Below are 17,263 nucleotides of genomic sequence, written 5' to 3'. Positions count from 1 at the left end.
ATGTAATGTATTTTCCTTTTGAAGTTGCTCTGTGCCAGATGACATTAACACCACTGGGGGATGCCAGAGGTTGTCAAAGGAATTAGTAGTTTTCAAATCTCAAAAGGTCAGGTAGGAGGATTTCTACGAACAATGGATTTGTCAGAGACTTTACCAGCCACCTAACTTTATTCTAAAGTGACTCTTTCTTATACCAACACTTTAGCAATGAGTGCCTTTTAGAAACCAGACAACAAAAGAAAATGTGTATATACTGTAACACATTCAATCACAGCATTTAGACCTGTAATGCCTCATCAACACTCAATAGTATTTGGCATCAAAAGATGCCGCCCCTACACACATGCACTGAATATTCAAACTGTATATTGTGGCTCTTTTACCCATCCTCTCGGTCTCTTGCTTGCAGATGTGGCCGATGATGACGATGAGATGCCTGATCCGGGCCGGGATCAGTGGTTTGTCACTCAGAATCACATTCAGAGGAGGAGGAGGGTCCGGGGGAGGGGGAGGGGCCAAATGTTCAGGAAGAAGAAGAAGAAGGCCCAGGGTCAATATGCCATTGGGGGAGTCCGCTCCCGGCGCTGTGGATGCTGCAAGGGCTGTTTGATAGAGGAGGACTGCACAGAGTGCACCAACTGCCTCGATAAGCCCAAGTTCGGAGGGCCCAACACCAAGCGGCAGTGTTGCGTGTAAGTTAGACTAATCAGGTTATTACATTCACAGAGAGGGCTGTTGACATTTTAGCAAATCTTTTATGGACATTGGAACAGAAGGGTATCAAGAGATGGCAGCAAAATATATGAACTATTCAAATATGGTGATCTCAAGTTTTGCATACTTGAAGAAATGCTTGAATACTGAATTAAAGTTATCTAACTCTGATGTCACCTATAAAGACAAATATGAAACATATTCTTTATTATAGTAAAGAGTGTTTTACCAAGTTCTAATATATTGCAGTTAATGGTGCCTACAATACTGTTTACCCTTTAGGTTAAAAGCAAACCTATCTATGATTCATCTATTTATGATTCGTCTACCACTTACATTTACTCAGTTTTAATCATGTATATAATTACCTTTTACTGTTTCTTCTTCCTCAGATATAGGAAGTGTGATCGGATTGAGAAAGCGAGGATGGATCGCGTCATCAAACCATTGAAACGTATGTCTCTAATTCTCAAATGTAATAAAGAGCCTGCAATAATTGTATCCGTACATTTTCAAACGTGTTGCTGTAATTAATTTTCTTGAAAATATTCAACAACATATCAAAAATATCTAGCTCAAAATGAATCAAGGGGCTCCCTTTTCTCAGTCAGGGCAAGGCATTTCCTCCGCCCCGTGTCAGGCAGTGAGGATACGAGCTGGAAATCTAGAGTCGCAGCCGAGGGATCGCCATCGAAGGCGCCTGGCCTCAGGAAACATTCTCTACGTAACATCACGCCGCGCTCCTACAGCAGCCTGCTGAAGTCTGAATCTGAGGATGAGGAGGGAGTAGAAGAAAAGTACAAGGCGGATAAATCGCCAGTTAAGACGGCTGTAGCCTCTGATAACAAGCAAGGTAACTGAAGCTTAGGTTTTGTTTTTAAGCTTTATGAGAAGTTAGGACCAAACATCACCACAATCGAATCAGAATTGTGTCTTAGATCTGTTTCTTCTTTTGGAGGTCTCGTTCCTCAAGATGGAGGAACGCTACCAGGCGACCCTCCGACTGAGATGCCGAAGCCTCGCCGGCTGTTCTCCAGAGGACCCGGGACCAAACCCAGAGCTAACAAGGTAAAAACATCCAGCAGATTTCCCTCCTTGGTGATCCACCTGATCAAACCTGGGGCAAAAATGTTACATTTCCAAATAAGTGGAGTAAAAATGTAAAGATAAAAAAACGAAACAGTCTGTATTTATGAACATTTATTCCTCAAACAAATTGTTGTTGGTTTAAATTAAACACTTAACTGACTGTGAATAATCATTTTCAGAAAAGACCATACATATTTCCAAGTAACACTTTGCCCAGGTCTGCATCTCACTTTCATCTGTTTCCAATTTTAATTATTTTAATCTACTTTTCAAATTCAACTGTGCTAATTTTCTGCTTCTGACTTTTAAGTTTCTCCTTCATATTAAACACCTTGCATGTGCTTAACCTTATGTTTTATAAATGATATATGAGTCAAGCTGTGCTCATATAAAAATGCTGCCTATTTACCATCCAGTTTTGAAATGTAATCTGTATCTTAAAGGTCCAGTATGCAGGATTATGATTGCAACCGACTAAATAGCACGCACTTTAGTGTCAGGTGATTATACACTATTGGTAACATAATATATATTGTAGTCCATTTCTGCCCTAAGTCTTACACACGGGACCATTCACTGGAACCCTATGAATGCGATGGCATGGGTTGTTTACATGGGTTAAATTAATGACCTTATATTTTAATGTGTCAGCATTAAATACACAAACTTCCAACCACATTAGCTGAATGTTATCACACAGAATAAGATCTTTTTTTAATGAAAGTAGCACCACTTGAAATTGGTTACAATAAACACAATATTTATCTTATATATTTAACTTGAGCTGAAGTAAAATAATGCATCTTGGCTGTGCTGCCTGACTCTTCGTGAGTTTGATTTAATCAATTCACATTCCGATCTTATTAGGAACAGCTTGCTCTTGTCTTGAAAGAATTGCACATTACTTTTGGCTTGTTTTTCCACCTTTTGAGATTCTAATTGCTTAAGTCTTCTGACATTCTTCATGAGAAATTTCTCTTTTATTGTGTATAGTCGCTGCTTTCAATTGCTGAGTTAATCTAACTCTGTGTATGCTAATTGGTTTTACTGGTTTTTGTCGAAGTACCATGTACCCATGCATACGCACCTAAAAACCTCTTCATGCATTTCACAATTGGAAAAATGTCGGCGACTGCCTGCTGCTCTTCATTGATGATTGACTCAATCCAGTCACTCCATCTTCCTCCTCCTTCACACACCAGCAACAAAGGAAGCCACCATATTTTGAAGACGAGAATAAAGGGATAGCAAGTTCACAAAATCAACCACATGTGGTGTTTATAGGTGACATCGTAAACACCCAATTAGCTTTTGTTGGCTGCAGATTTGGCTCACAAATTGTTATATTTCCTCAGATAACCTGCATAAATGAAATCACTCATGCACTTTAAAAAATGTAGACATACATGAACTAGGCTCTAACGGATGCTTATTTTTTCTATTAAGGTTTGTAAAAAGCTTTTGAATGTCTGTTGTCATACTGCATATTGCACAGGGAACAAAGACAACCCCTCTACTGAAGCTACAACACTGGAGAACTCTCTTTGTTTGTGTTCAGTGCCAAATCCTACTTTATTTTTCTCTTGCTCTTTTTAAATCGGTATCAACCTCAAATCTGCGTGTCCAGGTGAGGTCATAGGGAGGTTTAAATCTACAGTATAAATCAAGTGTCTTTTTTAAATAGATCAATGGTTACATCAAGGTAAATGAACTTATCATATATTCTCGTACTGTTTGCCTATTTGCATGGCACAGCTTACACACCTAAATGCTTGCCTTGTTAAATAACACAAAACATGAAAAGTTATTGGAGAATATAGCTTATAAAAATGATTTTATGATTCTGGAGACTTGCACACTTTACTTATCTAGTTCTTCTACTTTGAGCTTCCACTCTGGGTTATCTTTTCTACTCTGGAATGCATTTGCTTCTTCTTTACCTTTTCTTACTTGTTATTCCTGCCTAGTCTTGTTATTGCATTCCTTTTCTGTCACTTTGGCTGCTGCCAGTCGCCACCTCTGCATGTCACTCGTATTCGTGTCACTGTGGAACCTGTCGTGCTGGTTGGCTTAGGCAGTGCCCTCCTCCACAGGAACAGGAGAACACGGAGCCGATGGAGTCCAGAGACACTTTACCAGAAACCAGCCCATCCAGAAGCCCAAAGCCGAAGCGGCAGCTACAAATACACTTACACCGCCTGCCTGATAATACCCTGGAGTCCGCTCTGTTTTTGCTAAAGCAGTGCCCCCAGTGTCCGGATGTTGGTGCTGCAAAGTCACCTCCGATATTCACCCAGCTAATGACGCAGCCTGCTATTTCACATTCATCACATTCCACACCGCAGTGCTCTCCAGAACTTCCCCAGCCTGTAACACATCCCGCTTCTCCAGCTTCCCCCTATCCCATAACAGACCGCTCACAGAAATTCCTGTCGTTACGATTGGCCCGCTTGCCTAAGACTCTGGCGGAATCAGCCTTGCATTTGCCCGAAATGATCCCATCATCTCAAGAACAACAACAAGAACCCCAGTCCACACTGCAGTCAGCTGTGACAGAGGTTTCGTCAAAGTTGTGTTTTCAGGAACATCCAGAGTCTGAGGTGCGGCCCTCGGATGTTTTGCCTGAGACGCACAGAACAAACAAAGATAAAACTGTTCAAGTGCTCCCTCAGACCGTCCATCCACACACAGAGTTGCAGGAGGGCCAGCTAAAGGAGCGGGAGGACAGGCCAGTGGATCAGCCTCAAAAGGAAGAGGAGGAGGAGGAGGAGGAGGAGGACAGTTCTGTAAAAACTGACACACAATATGTCCTTCGTTCCCAGAATCCTGCAGAGTGTGCATCAGGGAACAGCCTGACTGGGTTAACCAACGGTTTTCCCCAAAAAGGCCTGTTGCAGAACAAGTACAAGATTCGTGTGGACTTCAAGGTGAGTTTTTGCATACATTTTGGGTCATTTTATAGCATGAGGTGTACAACTTCACATTATCTTTTCTTAATGACGAACTGTTTAGGGAACAGAGTCTGAAATTACTAGTAAACTAATTAATTGGAAAGAAACTGCTTTGTCATTGGCTTTAAGTTACATTTTTTTTCTAGCTTGAAAAGATGAACAACTAAATATTTTGTACTGCACTTGCCTAATCCTGATATTATAAATAAATAGGCCAGGTTATGGGAATATGAAGTAGATATTTTTTCTATACATTTGATTTGTGAACTGATACTCAAAATCCTTTTTTGTTCCTTTCCTTGTGTGTCCCAGGAAGACTGTGCTGTCCAGAACGTGTGGCTGATGGGCGGCCTGAGCGTCCTCACGTCCGTCCCCACCACCCCACAACCTGTCTGCCTGCTCTGCGCCAGTAAAGGACGACATGAGGTAATTCTTTATCAGAGCTTTACCAGAGCTTATAGAACAAAGGTATTATAGTTACCTATAAAAACACTGTTCTGAGAAATATAGCGGTTCGTTAAGTATTTCATATTTAATCTCCAATCTATGATGTCCTTTAAGATCCCCTCCACTTATGTTTAATCTCTTAAGGTCTGACCTTGACTATGCCAAGTTGTATCTGTATCTAATAGGGATGTAACGATCCCAAAAACTCACAGTACGATAATATCGCAATAACAAGTCCCCGGTACGGTATGTATCACGATATTGAAAAATAAAGAAAATGTAAATATTTTTTTTTTTTAACATTTATTTTGAGCTGAGGTTATCCCAAGCTTGAATGACACACAGAGACCAATCAAGGGCTTTGATTTATGATCTGTATGACAGTGGCCATGTCGGCAGGCCACATCATGTAGACAGCCAGTCACCCTGTGTGAGGCAGGCCACTTAACAGGCCAGGCCATCGGGAAATCCCCCGGTCCTCCTGATGGCCAGTCCGGGACTGGGTACAGGAGGCGTAGAGCGAGGGATCATTGGCCACAAGTTAATCGATCACAGATGGCGTCATGGTCACGGACGAAGAAAAAAGAAAATAAAAACCTAAATGGGTCGCGAAATATACTTGGGCGGCCGTTAATATACCTGGGCGGCCCGCCCAAGTATAGTCTATGTGTGGGAAACCCTGTCCCTAGTATCTAAAAATCTGAGATGTAAACATTAAAAAAAAATTGCCAGAACTTATTGCTCCAGCACATCACAATACATACAACTTGAGGTAGTGCGATCAGTGTTAGACGTGACGAGGCCGGATCAAGAATTTCTGGATGAGAGACTTTTTTTTATTTATGTGGGAAACCAAACCCATGCTTAAACAAATATTAATCATGGCATGTCTGGAGTTGGATTTTAGGTTGTTGTTTAGGTGTTCTGGTGCTCTGCAGTGCCAATAATAACACTATTGTTTCCTTCTTCCTTCAGATGATATTCTGCCAGATCTGCTGTGAGCCTTTCCACAGTTTCTGCCTCTCATCCGAGGAGCGCCCCCAGGAGGAGAACAAGGAGAACTGGTGCTGCAGGCGCTGCAAGTTCTGTCACGTGTGTGGCCGTCGAAGCAAGAGCACAAAGGTATGCGACCCTGCAGCCCTTAAAGGAAACCCTTTTTTCTAAAACAGCTGTATATGTATTTATTTTCCTTGCTCAACATATTCCTTCAGTTCATACTGTAAATATAAAGACCCATTGGTAATATCCTTTAGTAGTGGGTACAAAACCAACAGTATTAGTTTTAATTAGTTGGCTTCCACACAAGCAATATGAATAATTTAAAATATTGTACATGCAACTAGGCAATTCATTCTTGGACTTTTTCCATCTATGGATTTCTAAGAGAAATGTATATCAATAGTGTCTTTAGGTAACACGATCGTTACTTTTTATACTGTTTTGTTTTTTATTAATTTCATATCTATTTCTTCTACTTTATGTTCTGAATTAACACGCTATGTTTTTCCAACTCCGATGCAAAATATACTATAGGATAATAGGTAGAATAATAGATCATATTGCTTTATTTAGATGATGAGGTGCTAGTCAAACATTTATGCTATTTATTAACTTCTTATTAAAGTACTTTTCTGTTTTCCCCCCTCTCTAGCCAGTGTTGCAGTGCATGAGATGCCAAACCTCCTACCACCCCTCCTGCTTGGGACCAACCTACCCCAAACCTATGAACTGCAGCATGCCTTGGGTAATATACAAATAGATATTCATATTTCTATTCCTTGAAATGTTTTGGAGTGTCTGAGGGATGTTGAGAGATAAACCATAACAAAAATTGCCTTTTCATCGTGATCACTCCTATAGCCTCATGCTTGCTGTTTTGTGTTGTCTTTGTGCAGGTGTGCATGACATGCATTCGTTGTAAAAGCTGCGGCGTGACTCCTGGAAAGTCCTGGGACTTGGACTGGAACCACGAGCAGGATCTTTGTCCTGACTGTTCTTCTCTCCACAAAAAAGGTAAGACCTCTTTAGTGTTTTCTTTATGATTTGCAGCCATATTTTTAAGTGGCTATATGTTTGGAAAGCTGACCTGAATTTCTATGTGTGGCTCTAGCAATGGATGATGTCACTAATTATATGATCTGTATCTCCATCAGGTAATTTCTGCACCGTCTGCAACACGTGCTACAACGCCAATGATCAACACACACAGATGATTCAGTGTTCGCAGTGCAGCCACTGGATCCATTACACATGTGAAGGACTTTCGGGTGAGTAACTCTGTTTATTTATTTATTAAATTCCAAAAATGATTCAGAGTTTTATATTACAAACACTAATTCATTTCTTGTTAGTTAGATAATCACCATGTTATGTTGCAGTATATATTATCATAGTTTCGTATGTATAATGAAACATAAGTTTTAATGTAAAAATAATACAAGTGCATGCTTTAACTTCAACTACAGCTTACTTATTTTAAAGCCAAAATGAATGATAAATCTGTATAATAATGAACTCTCTCTGTTTGTCATGCAGATGAGCTGGTTGGGATGCTGTCGAGCCAAACGGAGAAAGTGCTTTTCAGCTGCTCCCCCTGCAGAGGGCAGCCGACTGAAGGCAGCAGCTTGAAGGTGGAGCTGCAGGGGAGGCTGGTGGACGGGCTGGAGGAGGTGCTCACTGACCTCCTCTCCCACAACACCACACAGCACCTCCTCAAGTGCAAAATGGTAAGAGCTTATCCACTGGACATTGCCTTTTTTCTTCAGTCATAATCATTCTTAATTTTTCTCCGAATTTGTGTATTAAGCTCAGGTTAAAAGTCTAACAGTTTCTTTTTTTTTTCTTTTTTTTTAAAAACATGTATTTATTGATTTTTTACATTTATCACATTACACAAACACATCCGAACAATCCCCAACATTAGACTTATGGCAGATTACAAAATAATGCTAAAATAAAAAGTGTGCAGTTACTAGAAATCAGTTTAAAGTACAGACCAAGAATATAATTACATTTGCAAATTCAACAAAAATACAATAAAGGCACATCCACAAACAGAGCAGAGTACAGCTTACAATTCTCCAAATAGATCAACCATAGTCAACATTTCCTCACAGGAGTTTAGTCTTTTCACTCTAACCTTCCATAGCTTCTGCAATGTCCCCATTTTTTTATAAATTCCCAAAACAACTTCCAAATGGAGTACAATTCAGAAGCTTTCTTCCTTACTATATATGTGAGTTTCTCAAGAGCCAGACTCGAAGTTAAATTGTTAAACCAGTGGCCCAGGGAGGGGCAACCAACATTTTTGAGCAATTGAGCGCTTGGCTTGTAGAAGGCATAGGTTAACCATTTTTCTTTCCCTAACCGATGGCGAACAGTCTTCTTGATAAATGCTTAAAATACAAAGTGTAGGGCTTAAAGGTATTGGAGACGAGGTTATTTGGGAAATATATCTTGTCACCGAAGTCCAACATCTATTCATTTCTACCCAATCCCACACGCAATGATACAGGGTAAAGTCTTCCAGTTTCTTAAACAGAACAAGCACTGTTTTAAAAGATAATACCCCAAGATTCTAATACTTGACTTTAACACTGATAAACAAACATTTGTAATGCTTTCCTTCCCTTAAAATTCTTCGGTTTTGTTGCAAGTGTGTTATTGTTTTTTGTTTTTGTATATCATTGTCCTGTGGTTTCTGTGTTTCAGTGTCGGGAAACAAACAACACACAACTTATCAGGGAACAGCAACCAGTGTGTGATCTACAAGCCATGGAAAACAAGTTTCAAGTGGGCGGATACAGCTCAATAGTGAGTATATTCTTACTGACAATCTACCAAGACGAGCCATTTCTGTTTTAAATTCCTGTGCATGTATAAAAGCAGTCAGAAATAAATGAGAGTAGCAATGACATTTTCCTTTTTGGATATCTACTGTTGTTAAATCCTCATAATTGAAGCCCTGACTTTCTTTCTTTCTCTCTTTCTTGCTCCTTCAGAAATCTTTCCATGCGGATGTTGTCTCTGTGATGAGGAAAGCGCTGAAGGAGGAGGAGCTTCTCCCCGAGGAGCTGAGACCCACCAGTCAGGCTGGGGAACGCTATGTCAAAGTAAGCTTTCCTCACAAATCTCCCACGGTATTAGTTTATTTTTAGAGATCAACGTTTCAAAATGTCCACTAGAAATCTAATCATTTGTATTCCTTTTTCCACATTAACATCACTAGGAGGGGAAGACATCTTATAGTCACAATCTTATATCTTTATGTCTATTCACTTAGGCTATTGGTGTTGCGATTTTTATCTTTTAAATTCAATATTTGTCTTCTTTTGTTCTTAAAATATGTGTTAGTTTCTCCATTTCTTTGTGTAGGGGAATCCTTTCCATACCATGTTCTACGATTTGCTTTCCTGCTATCAGCCAAAACCTAGACTGAGTACTTATTTTAGTACCGTTTCCTCTGTCAGATTACCAAGATTAAGTCACTGCTAAATTCCTCTGGGTTAACAGGCTGTCATTCAATTATTAGACCCAAAACACAGCCAAGAAAAGACACCTCTACCTCATAACATTACCGGTGATCTCACTTTAATTCTTATTTTCTTACAGGTCGTTGAGCAGATGTTCAGTTGGTTTCCTGCAAGCCAACTGAAAAAGTGGAACTTGTCATCTGGAGAATTACCAAGGTAAAAAACCAAGTAAAGTTTACACACATTAGTCCCTTAATATAAGGGTTTCAACTAACATCACTTTTTTTATTATCGATTAATTTGCAGACTATGTTCACCTAGTCCATAACCCCCCCAAAAGTTGGTTTGATATATAACAAATACACTTCTCTTTGTAGTGGCATGCTCCCTGAAGCAGTCCTCCCTCCATCTAAGGAGCACAGCTATGCGCAGTGGATGGAACGGACATACCAGCCCAAAGAGCCCAGGGGCCCACATGCGGGGAAAGCTGAGTCTGTGGTTTCCTCAGTCACGACACAGCAGTTTGGTGTACCGCACGGCCGCACTCTGTATTCACATGGTATGTAAACTATTGTATTTGTATCATGTTTTATCAACCTTTTGACAAACAACTGTTGTTAATTTATGATAGGGAAGTATCGTCTTTACAGGATTCTCACATGCAATTGCCAAAAAGGTGCTTTCTTTGTCATATTTCTGTAGTATCTGAAAAGTCAAGACCTTAATCATGAATTAGTTTATAAACATAATAAGGAGAAACGTTTTAAATATTAGTGAACATGTACAAATATAAAACTCAAGGTAGTTATATATAGTAGAATATGTTTAATATAATTGTGTAGCCGGAAATGCAATATCTTTGAATCTGTACTTATTTGTGCTTTCTCGCATTAAATATATACAGTATGATACAGTATGTTCTTTTGTATGTACGTTCACAGGTGTAAAGGGTGATCTGAATAGTACCAACACTGGAGATATGAGGCAGTGTGCCCTGTGCCAACAAAATGGAGATTATCCTCCCCGGGTGAGTTTGGCTGTCTTTATGTGTTTTTGGTGCAGCGGCTGCAACTACTAAACATTTCCACCAGCAACTATTTTACACTTTATTTCCTTGATTCATTGTTTGGTCTAGGCTACTCTATCTGCTGCTTATTTATCGACATGATTGTATTTCCCTCCTGACAGGATGCAGGGCGGCTGCTGTACTTGGGACAGAATGAGTGGGCTCACATTAACTGCTGCCTCTGGTCTGCAGAGGTGTATGAGGATAACTGTGCTCTTTTACAAGTGCACAGCGCTGTCTCAAGAGGGCGCCACCTGGTAAGATATTACCTGGAAATAAAGGGATAGTTATTTTGTCTCTCTAGCTCTAAATGTTTTAGGATTGGCTTATAAGTGAAAACCTGTGTGAAACATTTTATGATATCATTTTTAGTCAATAAAACATGATTTTTGTCCTTGATTCTCCAGCGCTGTGATCGTTGTGGACAGTCAGGAGCCACGGTGGGCTGCTGTCTCTCCACCTGCCAGAGTAATTTCCACTTCATGTGTGCACGTGCCCAGCACTGTGTGTTTCAGCGGGACAGGAAGATGTTCTGCTTCAAACACAGAGATCTTGTCAGTGTGAAGGTATAGACATAATTTCCTCCCAGGTTTCTCTTGCATTTGTTTTTAAACAGTAGTGGAAGATGAACTCAGATGTTTTATTTAGGTTACCAGTAGAATTACAATAGTTTAGACTCTGTAATAAACTCATTTACTCAAGATTAGTAAAGTATACGTTTCCAAAAATATAAGAGTACCAAAAGGGAAATTAATAACATCGAAGATTTGCCAATTTCAAAAATATTTGTTATCATATTGTTTTGATTGGTAGGGATAGGACAATATAGGCTTTTGTCACGGGTCGGTATAAAAACAACTCATACTGAGATACTTGTGTTAATTTTCCATTATTGGTATAATCCTGAATATTCGCACATTAGTGACTTGGAAAAGCTGTCTATTAATTGAATATTAATAGATTAAAAAAAAATACAGGAATGATCAGAAATAACAGACTCACACAAGGTGCAAGTATATATCGATGTGTATTTATTTGTGTCTCTTAGACGGTGTCTGGGAAAGGGTTTGAAGTCGCTCGGCGGGTATACGTGGACTTTGATGGGATCACTCTCAGAAGAAAGTTCCTCACAGGCCTGGAGCCAGAAACCATAAACATGACCATAGGTGAGATTATCTAGTATGCTGTCTGTGGTTGATTTGAGCCACTTGTGTCTCCATAAAGAGAGGAAATATTACTGCTAAAGGACAGACTGCCCTCAGTGTGCTAAAACACATAATTTCTCCTTTCTTCAAGGCTCTCTGCAGATTCAGAAACTTGGTGTGTTATCAGAGCTGTCGTCAAATGGGAGGATGCTGTATCCCGTCGGCTATCAGTAAGTGCTCATTGACAACATTCAACTGATAGATCTCTCATTATGTTGGTGACTAAAAACTAGAGATGCACTGATTGTAATATTTCATTTTTCAAAAGCATTTACTATTAAACAACTTAAGAGAATCTAAAACTGAACCAATTTCCAGGACATTCTGCCACTTTTACTCAAACCATGTCAAACTAATTGTGCTGGAAAAATCAAATCCGACTTTAAATTAAATTTAACCAATTGAACTTTCTGTTTTACTATCTGTGTCAGTAAAACAGCAAGTTGAAGTTGTATATCGCACACAACAATCATGCTGCACGTGTGTTCACTGGCAAAATAATCAGATGTATTGGATTATATAATTATTGTTCTCAAAACGACTTGATTTATGTAAATGTCTTCTTCTTCCCTTTCTTTACCAGATGTTCCCGGCTGTACTGGAGCACTGTGGACCCTCGCAGACGCTGCAAGTACACATGTAAAGTGACAGAAGTTAGCACGCCTCTGCCTGGCGAGGAACAAGATCCACGGTGGGACAATGAAGATAATCACACCATAATCCACAGCCCCAACCACCACAGAGGTCAGCAGGAACTTTGTATTTCTTTATTGAATGACAGACAGACTGCTGTTCTGAATCCAACTGTATTTTTGGTTGCGCTAAAGTGTTTATCTTACAATGCTAATAGTAGAGGATAAATGATTCCGGTTGCACGCTGGTTGTGGTTGTTTAACACTTTTTCTTCCCTGCCAGATATGGAGTCCCCGGAGCGTTTAAGCTCGTCATCCAGCCCAGTGAAGCCCACTACTCCATCACCTAACTCCAAACAGCACAACACACCCGGGTCCAAAAGTCCTGGTTACACACAGACCAGGAAACCAGCAGGAGGGTCTTCTCGACCTCTTCCATCTCCAGGTAAATAGTTTGGTTAATATGTTTTGATTTTAAAATGGTACTATATTCCTGAAGTAGACCTCACTGGTGCCTTCTCTTCACTCTTTGTTGTTTGATGCCTTCAGGGTCCGCTCTTCCCAAATCGCATCACATCCTGACACTGAGGGACCTGGAGGACACCCGGCGGCCTCGCAGGCTCTCATCAAGAAGCCGCTGCAGTTCCTCGCCAACAGATAGCGACCCGTCTGTGCCGATGACCCTCCGCTCTGGAGGCACCATCCAATCCAGGTGTGCTCTGTTCAGCTCCCCTCCAAGGACATCCAATTTGGGGGCAGCGTCTCCTCCTCTGTCACGACAAAACTCAGTATCACCACCAGTCTGGAGCTCACCACCCCGATCCAACTCCAGCATTACTGCAGGGCTGTCACCTCGACAAGGAGCCATCACACACTCCCCCAGAGGGAGGCAGAACTTTAAAATCACCACACCCATTTCTGCAGAAGTTCCTCAGGACTTCCTAGCATCGTCTGAGGCAGAAGACGCAGCGGTGGCCACGACCAATGGGATCTCACTAGCACCTGGTAACCTAGAGGAGGAGGTGGCCCACCTGATGGCCCAGGAGCTGCCATACACGGTGTTCGACACGGACACAGAGGTAGCCGTGGCCTCCATGCTGAACGCTAAGCTTGACTTTGACGAGGCTCTGCTTACTGAGAACGTTGGCCTTCACTGTGTAGCACCGGGCGGGAGGGAAGAGGTGGAAAACATAGTGCAAGATTTGCAGATGCAAGAAGACCACCGGGAAAATGACTCTGAAGTTGAAGACTCAAGCCATTACTTTAAATTTGCCCGCACAGTTGTGTGTGAAGCAGCTAGCAGCTCGGACGCCTCAGCACAGCTCACTTCAACGCAGTCCATCTCCCAGTTAGATGGAGCGGACGGAGGGTCGGAGAGTGATGAAAGCGAAACGATCGATGATGAAGCTCAGGAGGACACAGAAATAGAACATGGAGGGAGTCAGATCCACAGCACACATAATACACCAACTAAGCAGCTGACAGTCACTCTTCAGAGGTTGGATTCAATCTACAGCATGCCAAAGTCAAGCCATGACCTTGAGGTACATGAAAGTACTCCACCGTGTGATATCCTTGAAAATAGTTATGAAAATGACGAGGTGTCAGTTCAGGAGGAAGAAGTTCCCATGAGCTTTGAAACGCCAACAGCTCAAGCGGATCTGTTTCTGGATTCCACCACAGGCCATTTTACTAATTCTGAAGTTGTCACTGAAGTTGTCACTGAAGTTGTCACTGAAGTTGGCACTGAAGTTGGCACTGAAGTTGTCACTGAAGTTGTCAATGAAGTTGGCACTGAAGTTGTCACTGCTGTGTGCACGAATAATATTGAATTAGGCCTCAAAGAAGACAGCTGCTCATCGGTCGACTCTGTTGAAGGGTTTAAAGATGATTTGAAAGACCTTGACTACTCTCCAGATCGTGCTGAGGGTCAGGAGCGTAAAACCAAAAAGTCTCCCACAGCGCCGATGAAAGCAATCATCATAAAGACAAAATGTCCACCAACAAACCTCCATCGCTTGTCGCCAAAACCTTGTCTTCCACAGCAGCGCACCTTCAAAATGATGTTGCCACCTCGGCCTGTACAGATTGTAAACAGTTCTTCCCCCGCTGTTGTCACTGTTCCTCGCACAATCACCTCCCCGATCATGATCAATGGTTTAAACGTACCCATTCAGGCTGCTGCCACACAGGGACGAACCATCGCCATTCGCCTGGACAACCCGACAGGAAGTCAGCAGCAGGTTGCGATTCAGAATCAAGCCGCAGCCACTAGCTCGCCGGCTCCCGCCCCTCAGGTCCTGTTGGTCAACCGACAGGGTCAGATCCTGATCAAAGACCCGAGATCCAACACTTATCAGACCCTCAGCACAAACTCTCCTGCCTACAATAAAATAAGCCAGATTGCCAAGATTCTCCACAGCGGGAATGCTTTGCAGCGCTCGGTCCCTCGTGTTGTGATAAAGCCACGGTCCAGCCTCTCCGCCACAAACGTCCCCTCCGCCAGTAACAACACCACAACCACCGAGAGAAAAATCATCGTCAGAGTGATGCCTATGAAAAGCGCCGCCGCTGCAGCTGCCACGACCCCGGTGACCCTGCAGACGACCCTGCAGACGACCCTGCAGACGACCCTGCAGACGGCCCTGCAGACGGCCCTGCAGACAACCCCTGACGCACGTTTCTCTAGCATTGAAGCGAGCACAGCCCAGGCTATCATCGACAGAGCCATGGCCACCCACCGCGAAGTGCCAAAGACTACACCCCTCATCCTCAGTAAAACTTGCCGGCCAAAGGTCAGAAAGCCATTGCCGGTTCAGGCTTCAGAGGTCTCAGATCAGTCACCAGCTGCACATTCAGAATCCCACAGCAGTTTAGTAATCGAACCAGCACTAGCCTCGTCATCACGCCAGCAGGTCAGAGTCAAGAGAGTGTCGGCGGTGTCCGAACGACCCTCCAATAAGAAATCCAAGATGGACTTTTTGAGGGATCCCTCAAGTGAGCTGGATCAAGTTAATGAAGCTAGGTATTTAAAGATTCCATTCTTCTCGGCAATGCATGTTTAACTTAGTACCTATGATAATAACTATTAAAAAGGATGAGAATGGATAATATTTTCTTATTACCAATGTCATTCAATTCTAAAAAGAAAAAGGATTTTCTGTTTCAGTTTGAACTTATTGTTAGCGTCTACCTACCAACATTTAAAAATGTTACGATAAATAACAATGCTGCTTTTCTTAAAGGGATATAACTTGGAAGACACATTACTGATAAATGCAGCAAAATTACATTTCAATAAATCACAGTACTCCTTTACATCAAGGAAAAAGCTTGAACAAGACATTTACAGCAGTAGATGCAGAGTTTGACGCCATAATTCATGAGTTTTTGCAACCCTCAACTGTCAGATAAAACATGGTGGCATCAATAAAACTTGATGACCCTGGAGGCGTAGAATTTCAATCAATCGCATAACGTTTTAGTCTCAGGAATAAGTCATTAAGTCATCAAAATCTTTCTCGATTTCTTCCGTTAGACCGAGTGGTGTGAGGATTAAAGCTCCATCAATGACGGACATCCTTGATATGGACCAGGAAAAAATTTCACATGAGCCTGAGCAGTTAAGGATTTCCGCTCCACCTCCTCCTCCTACACCCTCCAGGTAAGTTAATCTGAAAGGATCTCTCAAAAAAGAGCCTTATAACTGTGCTATAAAGAAACAAGAATGATTGGAGTAATGATTGCTGTTGGGTTTCATGAATTTAATGATCAATGTTTAGTGTTTACCCATCGCCATGTGCAAGATCTTATGTATGCTTTTAGTATTTCTTGCTAAATTGGCTTATTTTGGAGATGACCAAATCATGCCCATTTTTTACATTTCATTTACATGTGTTCATTTTTGTATTATATATTATAATTATATAATTGTTTATTTAAATGTTTGTCCTCTCTGTTCAGGCACCCTCGGGTTGAGACTCCGCCCGCACATGTACAAACCAACAGTCCCATTCAGAGTAAAACACACACGTGGGTCGGCGCTCGCCACGGAGACCTCTCTGAATGGGGCCCTTATTCAGGTTTGCAACTAAACATTATCTTCAATTGTTTAAAACATTCAGAGACTAAAACTTTTGTATTCTGGCAATTTTAGATCTTGTTCTTAATTTGCCACACATTATCTATCTCTCTATCTCTTAATATTGACCTTAATACATAGGTGTTTGTTTAACTATGTATAGCTCTCAATGCTTTCTGGAAATGTAACACCTTTTTGTGATAACTATTTACGTGTACAGGTTTTAGCTCAGAAGAAGATGCACCTGTACCCAAACACAGGAAGAGGACGTACATGAACCAGCCCCACCTGCGCTTCGAAATCACCAGCGAGGACGGATTCAGTGTGAAGGCTAACAGCATAGAGGGTAAGAGCTGCGTGTGTTCTGTCCTTAGCTCTGAATATGTTAACAAAGCTAACCTAGTAGCTGAGGTATAATCTTCTAGGTGTATTGTGCTTGGGACACTGTTTTGGAGCTGGCTTATATCGTAACCTAAAACTAAAACGGAGAAAATAAGTGAAAAATAATGTCCTAATCTGAAACTAAACAACAACAACAACATATCCTTTCAGGAAAAACAAAATGTAACTGATACGATATTGCCTGGTTACAAATGATGTTATCAT

General features: G+C 41.4%; 1 protein-coding gene across 2 annotated transcripts in view; it reads left to right on the top strand.

Annotated features, from left to right (window-relative positions):
* Positions 1 to 17,263, top strand: part of kmt2ba (lysine (K)-specific methyltransferase 2Ba) — a 35,521-nt gene that overhangs the window by 11,399 nt on the left and 6,859 nt on the right. For both annotated transcript variants that reach the window (XM_034210479.1, XM_034210480.1), the window contains 26 exons: positions 410 to 692; positions 1,107 to 1,168; positions 1,322 to 1,567; positions 1,673 to 1,782; positions 4,626 to 4,730; positions 5,067 to 5,180; positions 6,177 to 6,323; positions 6,853 to 6,945; positions 7,097 to 7,214; positions 7,355 to 7,468; positions 7,737 to 7,927; positions 8,913 to 9,014; positions 9,203 to 9,313; positions 9,813 to 9,889; positions 10,051 to 10,232; positions 10,615 to 10,700; positions 10,862 to 10,996; positions 11,147 to 11,305; positions 11,788 to 11,905; positions 12,036 to 12,114; positions 12,528 to 12,688; positions 12,860 to 13,021; positions 13,126 to 15,601; positions 16,115 to 16,240; positions 16,540 to 16,658; positions 16,878 to 17,003. In XM_034210479.1, coding sequence (XP_034066370.1) covers positions 410 to 692; positions 1,107 to 1,168; positions 1,322 to 1,567; positions 1,673 to 1,782; positions 4,626 to 4,730; positions 5,067 to 5,180; positions 6,177 to 6,323; positions 6,853 to 6,945; positions 7,097 to 7,214; positions 7,355 to 7,468; positions 7,737 to 7,927; positions 8,913 to 9,014; positions 9,203 to 9,313; positions 9,813 to 9,889; positions 10,051 to 10,232; positions 10,615 to 10,700; positions 10,862 to 10,996; positions 11,147 to 11,305; positions 11,788 to 11,905; positions 12,036 to 12,114; positions 12,528 to 12,688; positions 12,860 to 13,021; positions 13,126 to 15,601; positions 16,115 to 16,240; positions 16,540 to 16,658; positions 16,878 to 17,003 — 5,802 coding nt within the window. The remainder of the gene's footprint in view (positions 1 to 409; positions 693 to 1,106; positions 1,169 to 1,321; positions 1,568 to 1,672; positions 1,783 to 4,625; positions 4,731 to 5,066; positions 5,181 to 6,176; positions 6,324 to 6,852; positions 6,946 to 7,096; positions 7,215 to 7,354; positions 7,469 to 7,736; positions 7,928 to 8,912; positions 9,015 to 9,202; positions 9,314 to 9,812; positions 9,890 to 10,050; positions 10,233 to 10,614; positions 10,701 to 10,861; positions 10,997 to 11,146; positions 11,306 to 11,787; positions 11,906 to 12,035; positions 12,115 to 12,527; positions 12,689 to 12,859; positions 13,022 to 13,125; positions 15,602 to 16,114; positions 16,241 to 16,539; positions 16,659 to 16,877; positions 17,004 to 17,263) is intronic.

Source organism: Gymnodraco acuticeps, unplaced genomic scaffold (assembly GCF_902827175.1).
Source record: "Gymnodraco acuticeps unplaced genomic scaffold, fGymAcu1.1, whole genome shotgun sequence".
NCBI classification, from domain to species: domain Eukaryota; kingdom Metazoa; phylum Chordata; class Actinopteri; order Perciformes; family Bathydraconidae; genus Gymnodraco; species Gymnodraco acuticeps.
Note: the sequence above shows the minus strand (reverse complement) of the source record. Positions and strands in the feature narration are given on the sequence as shown.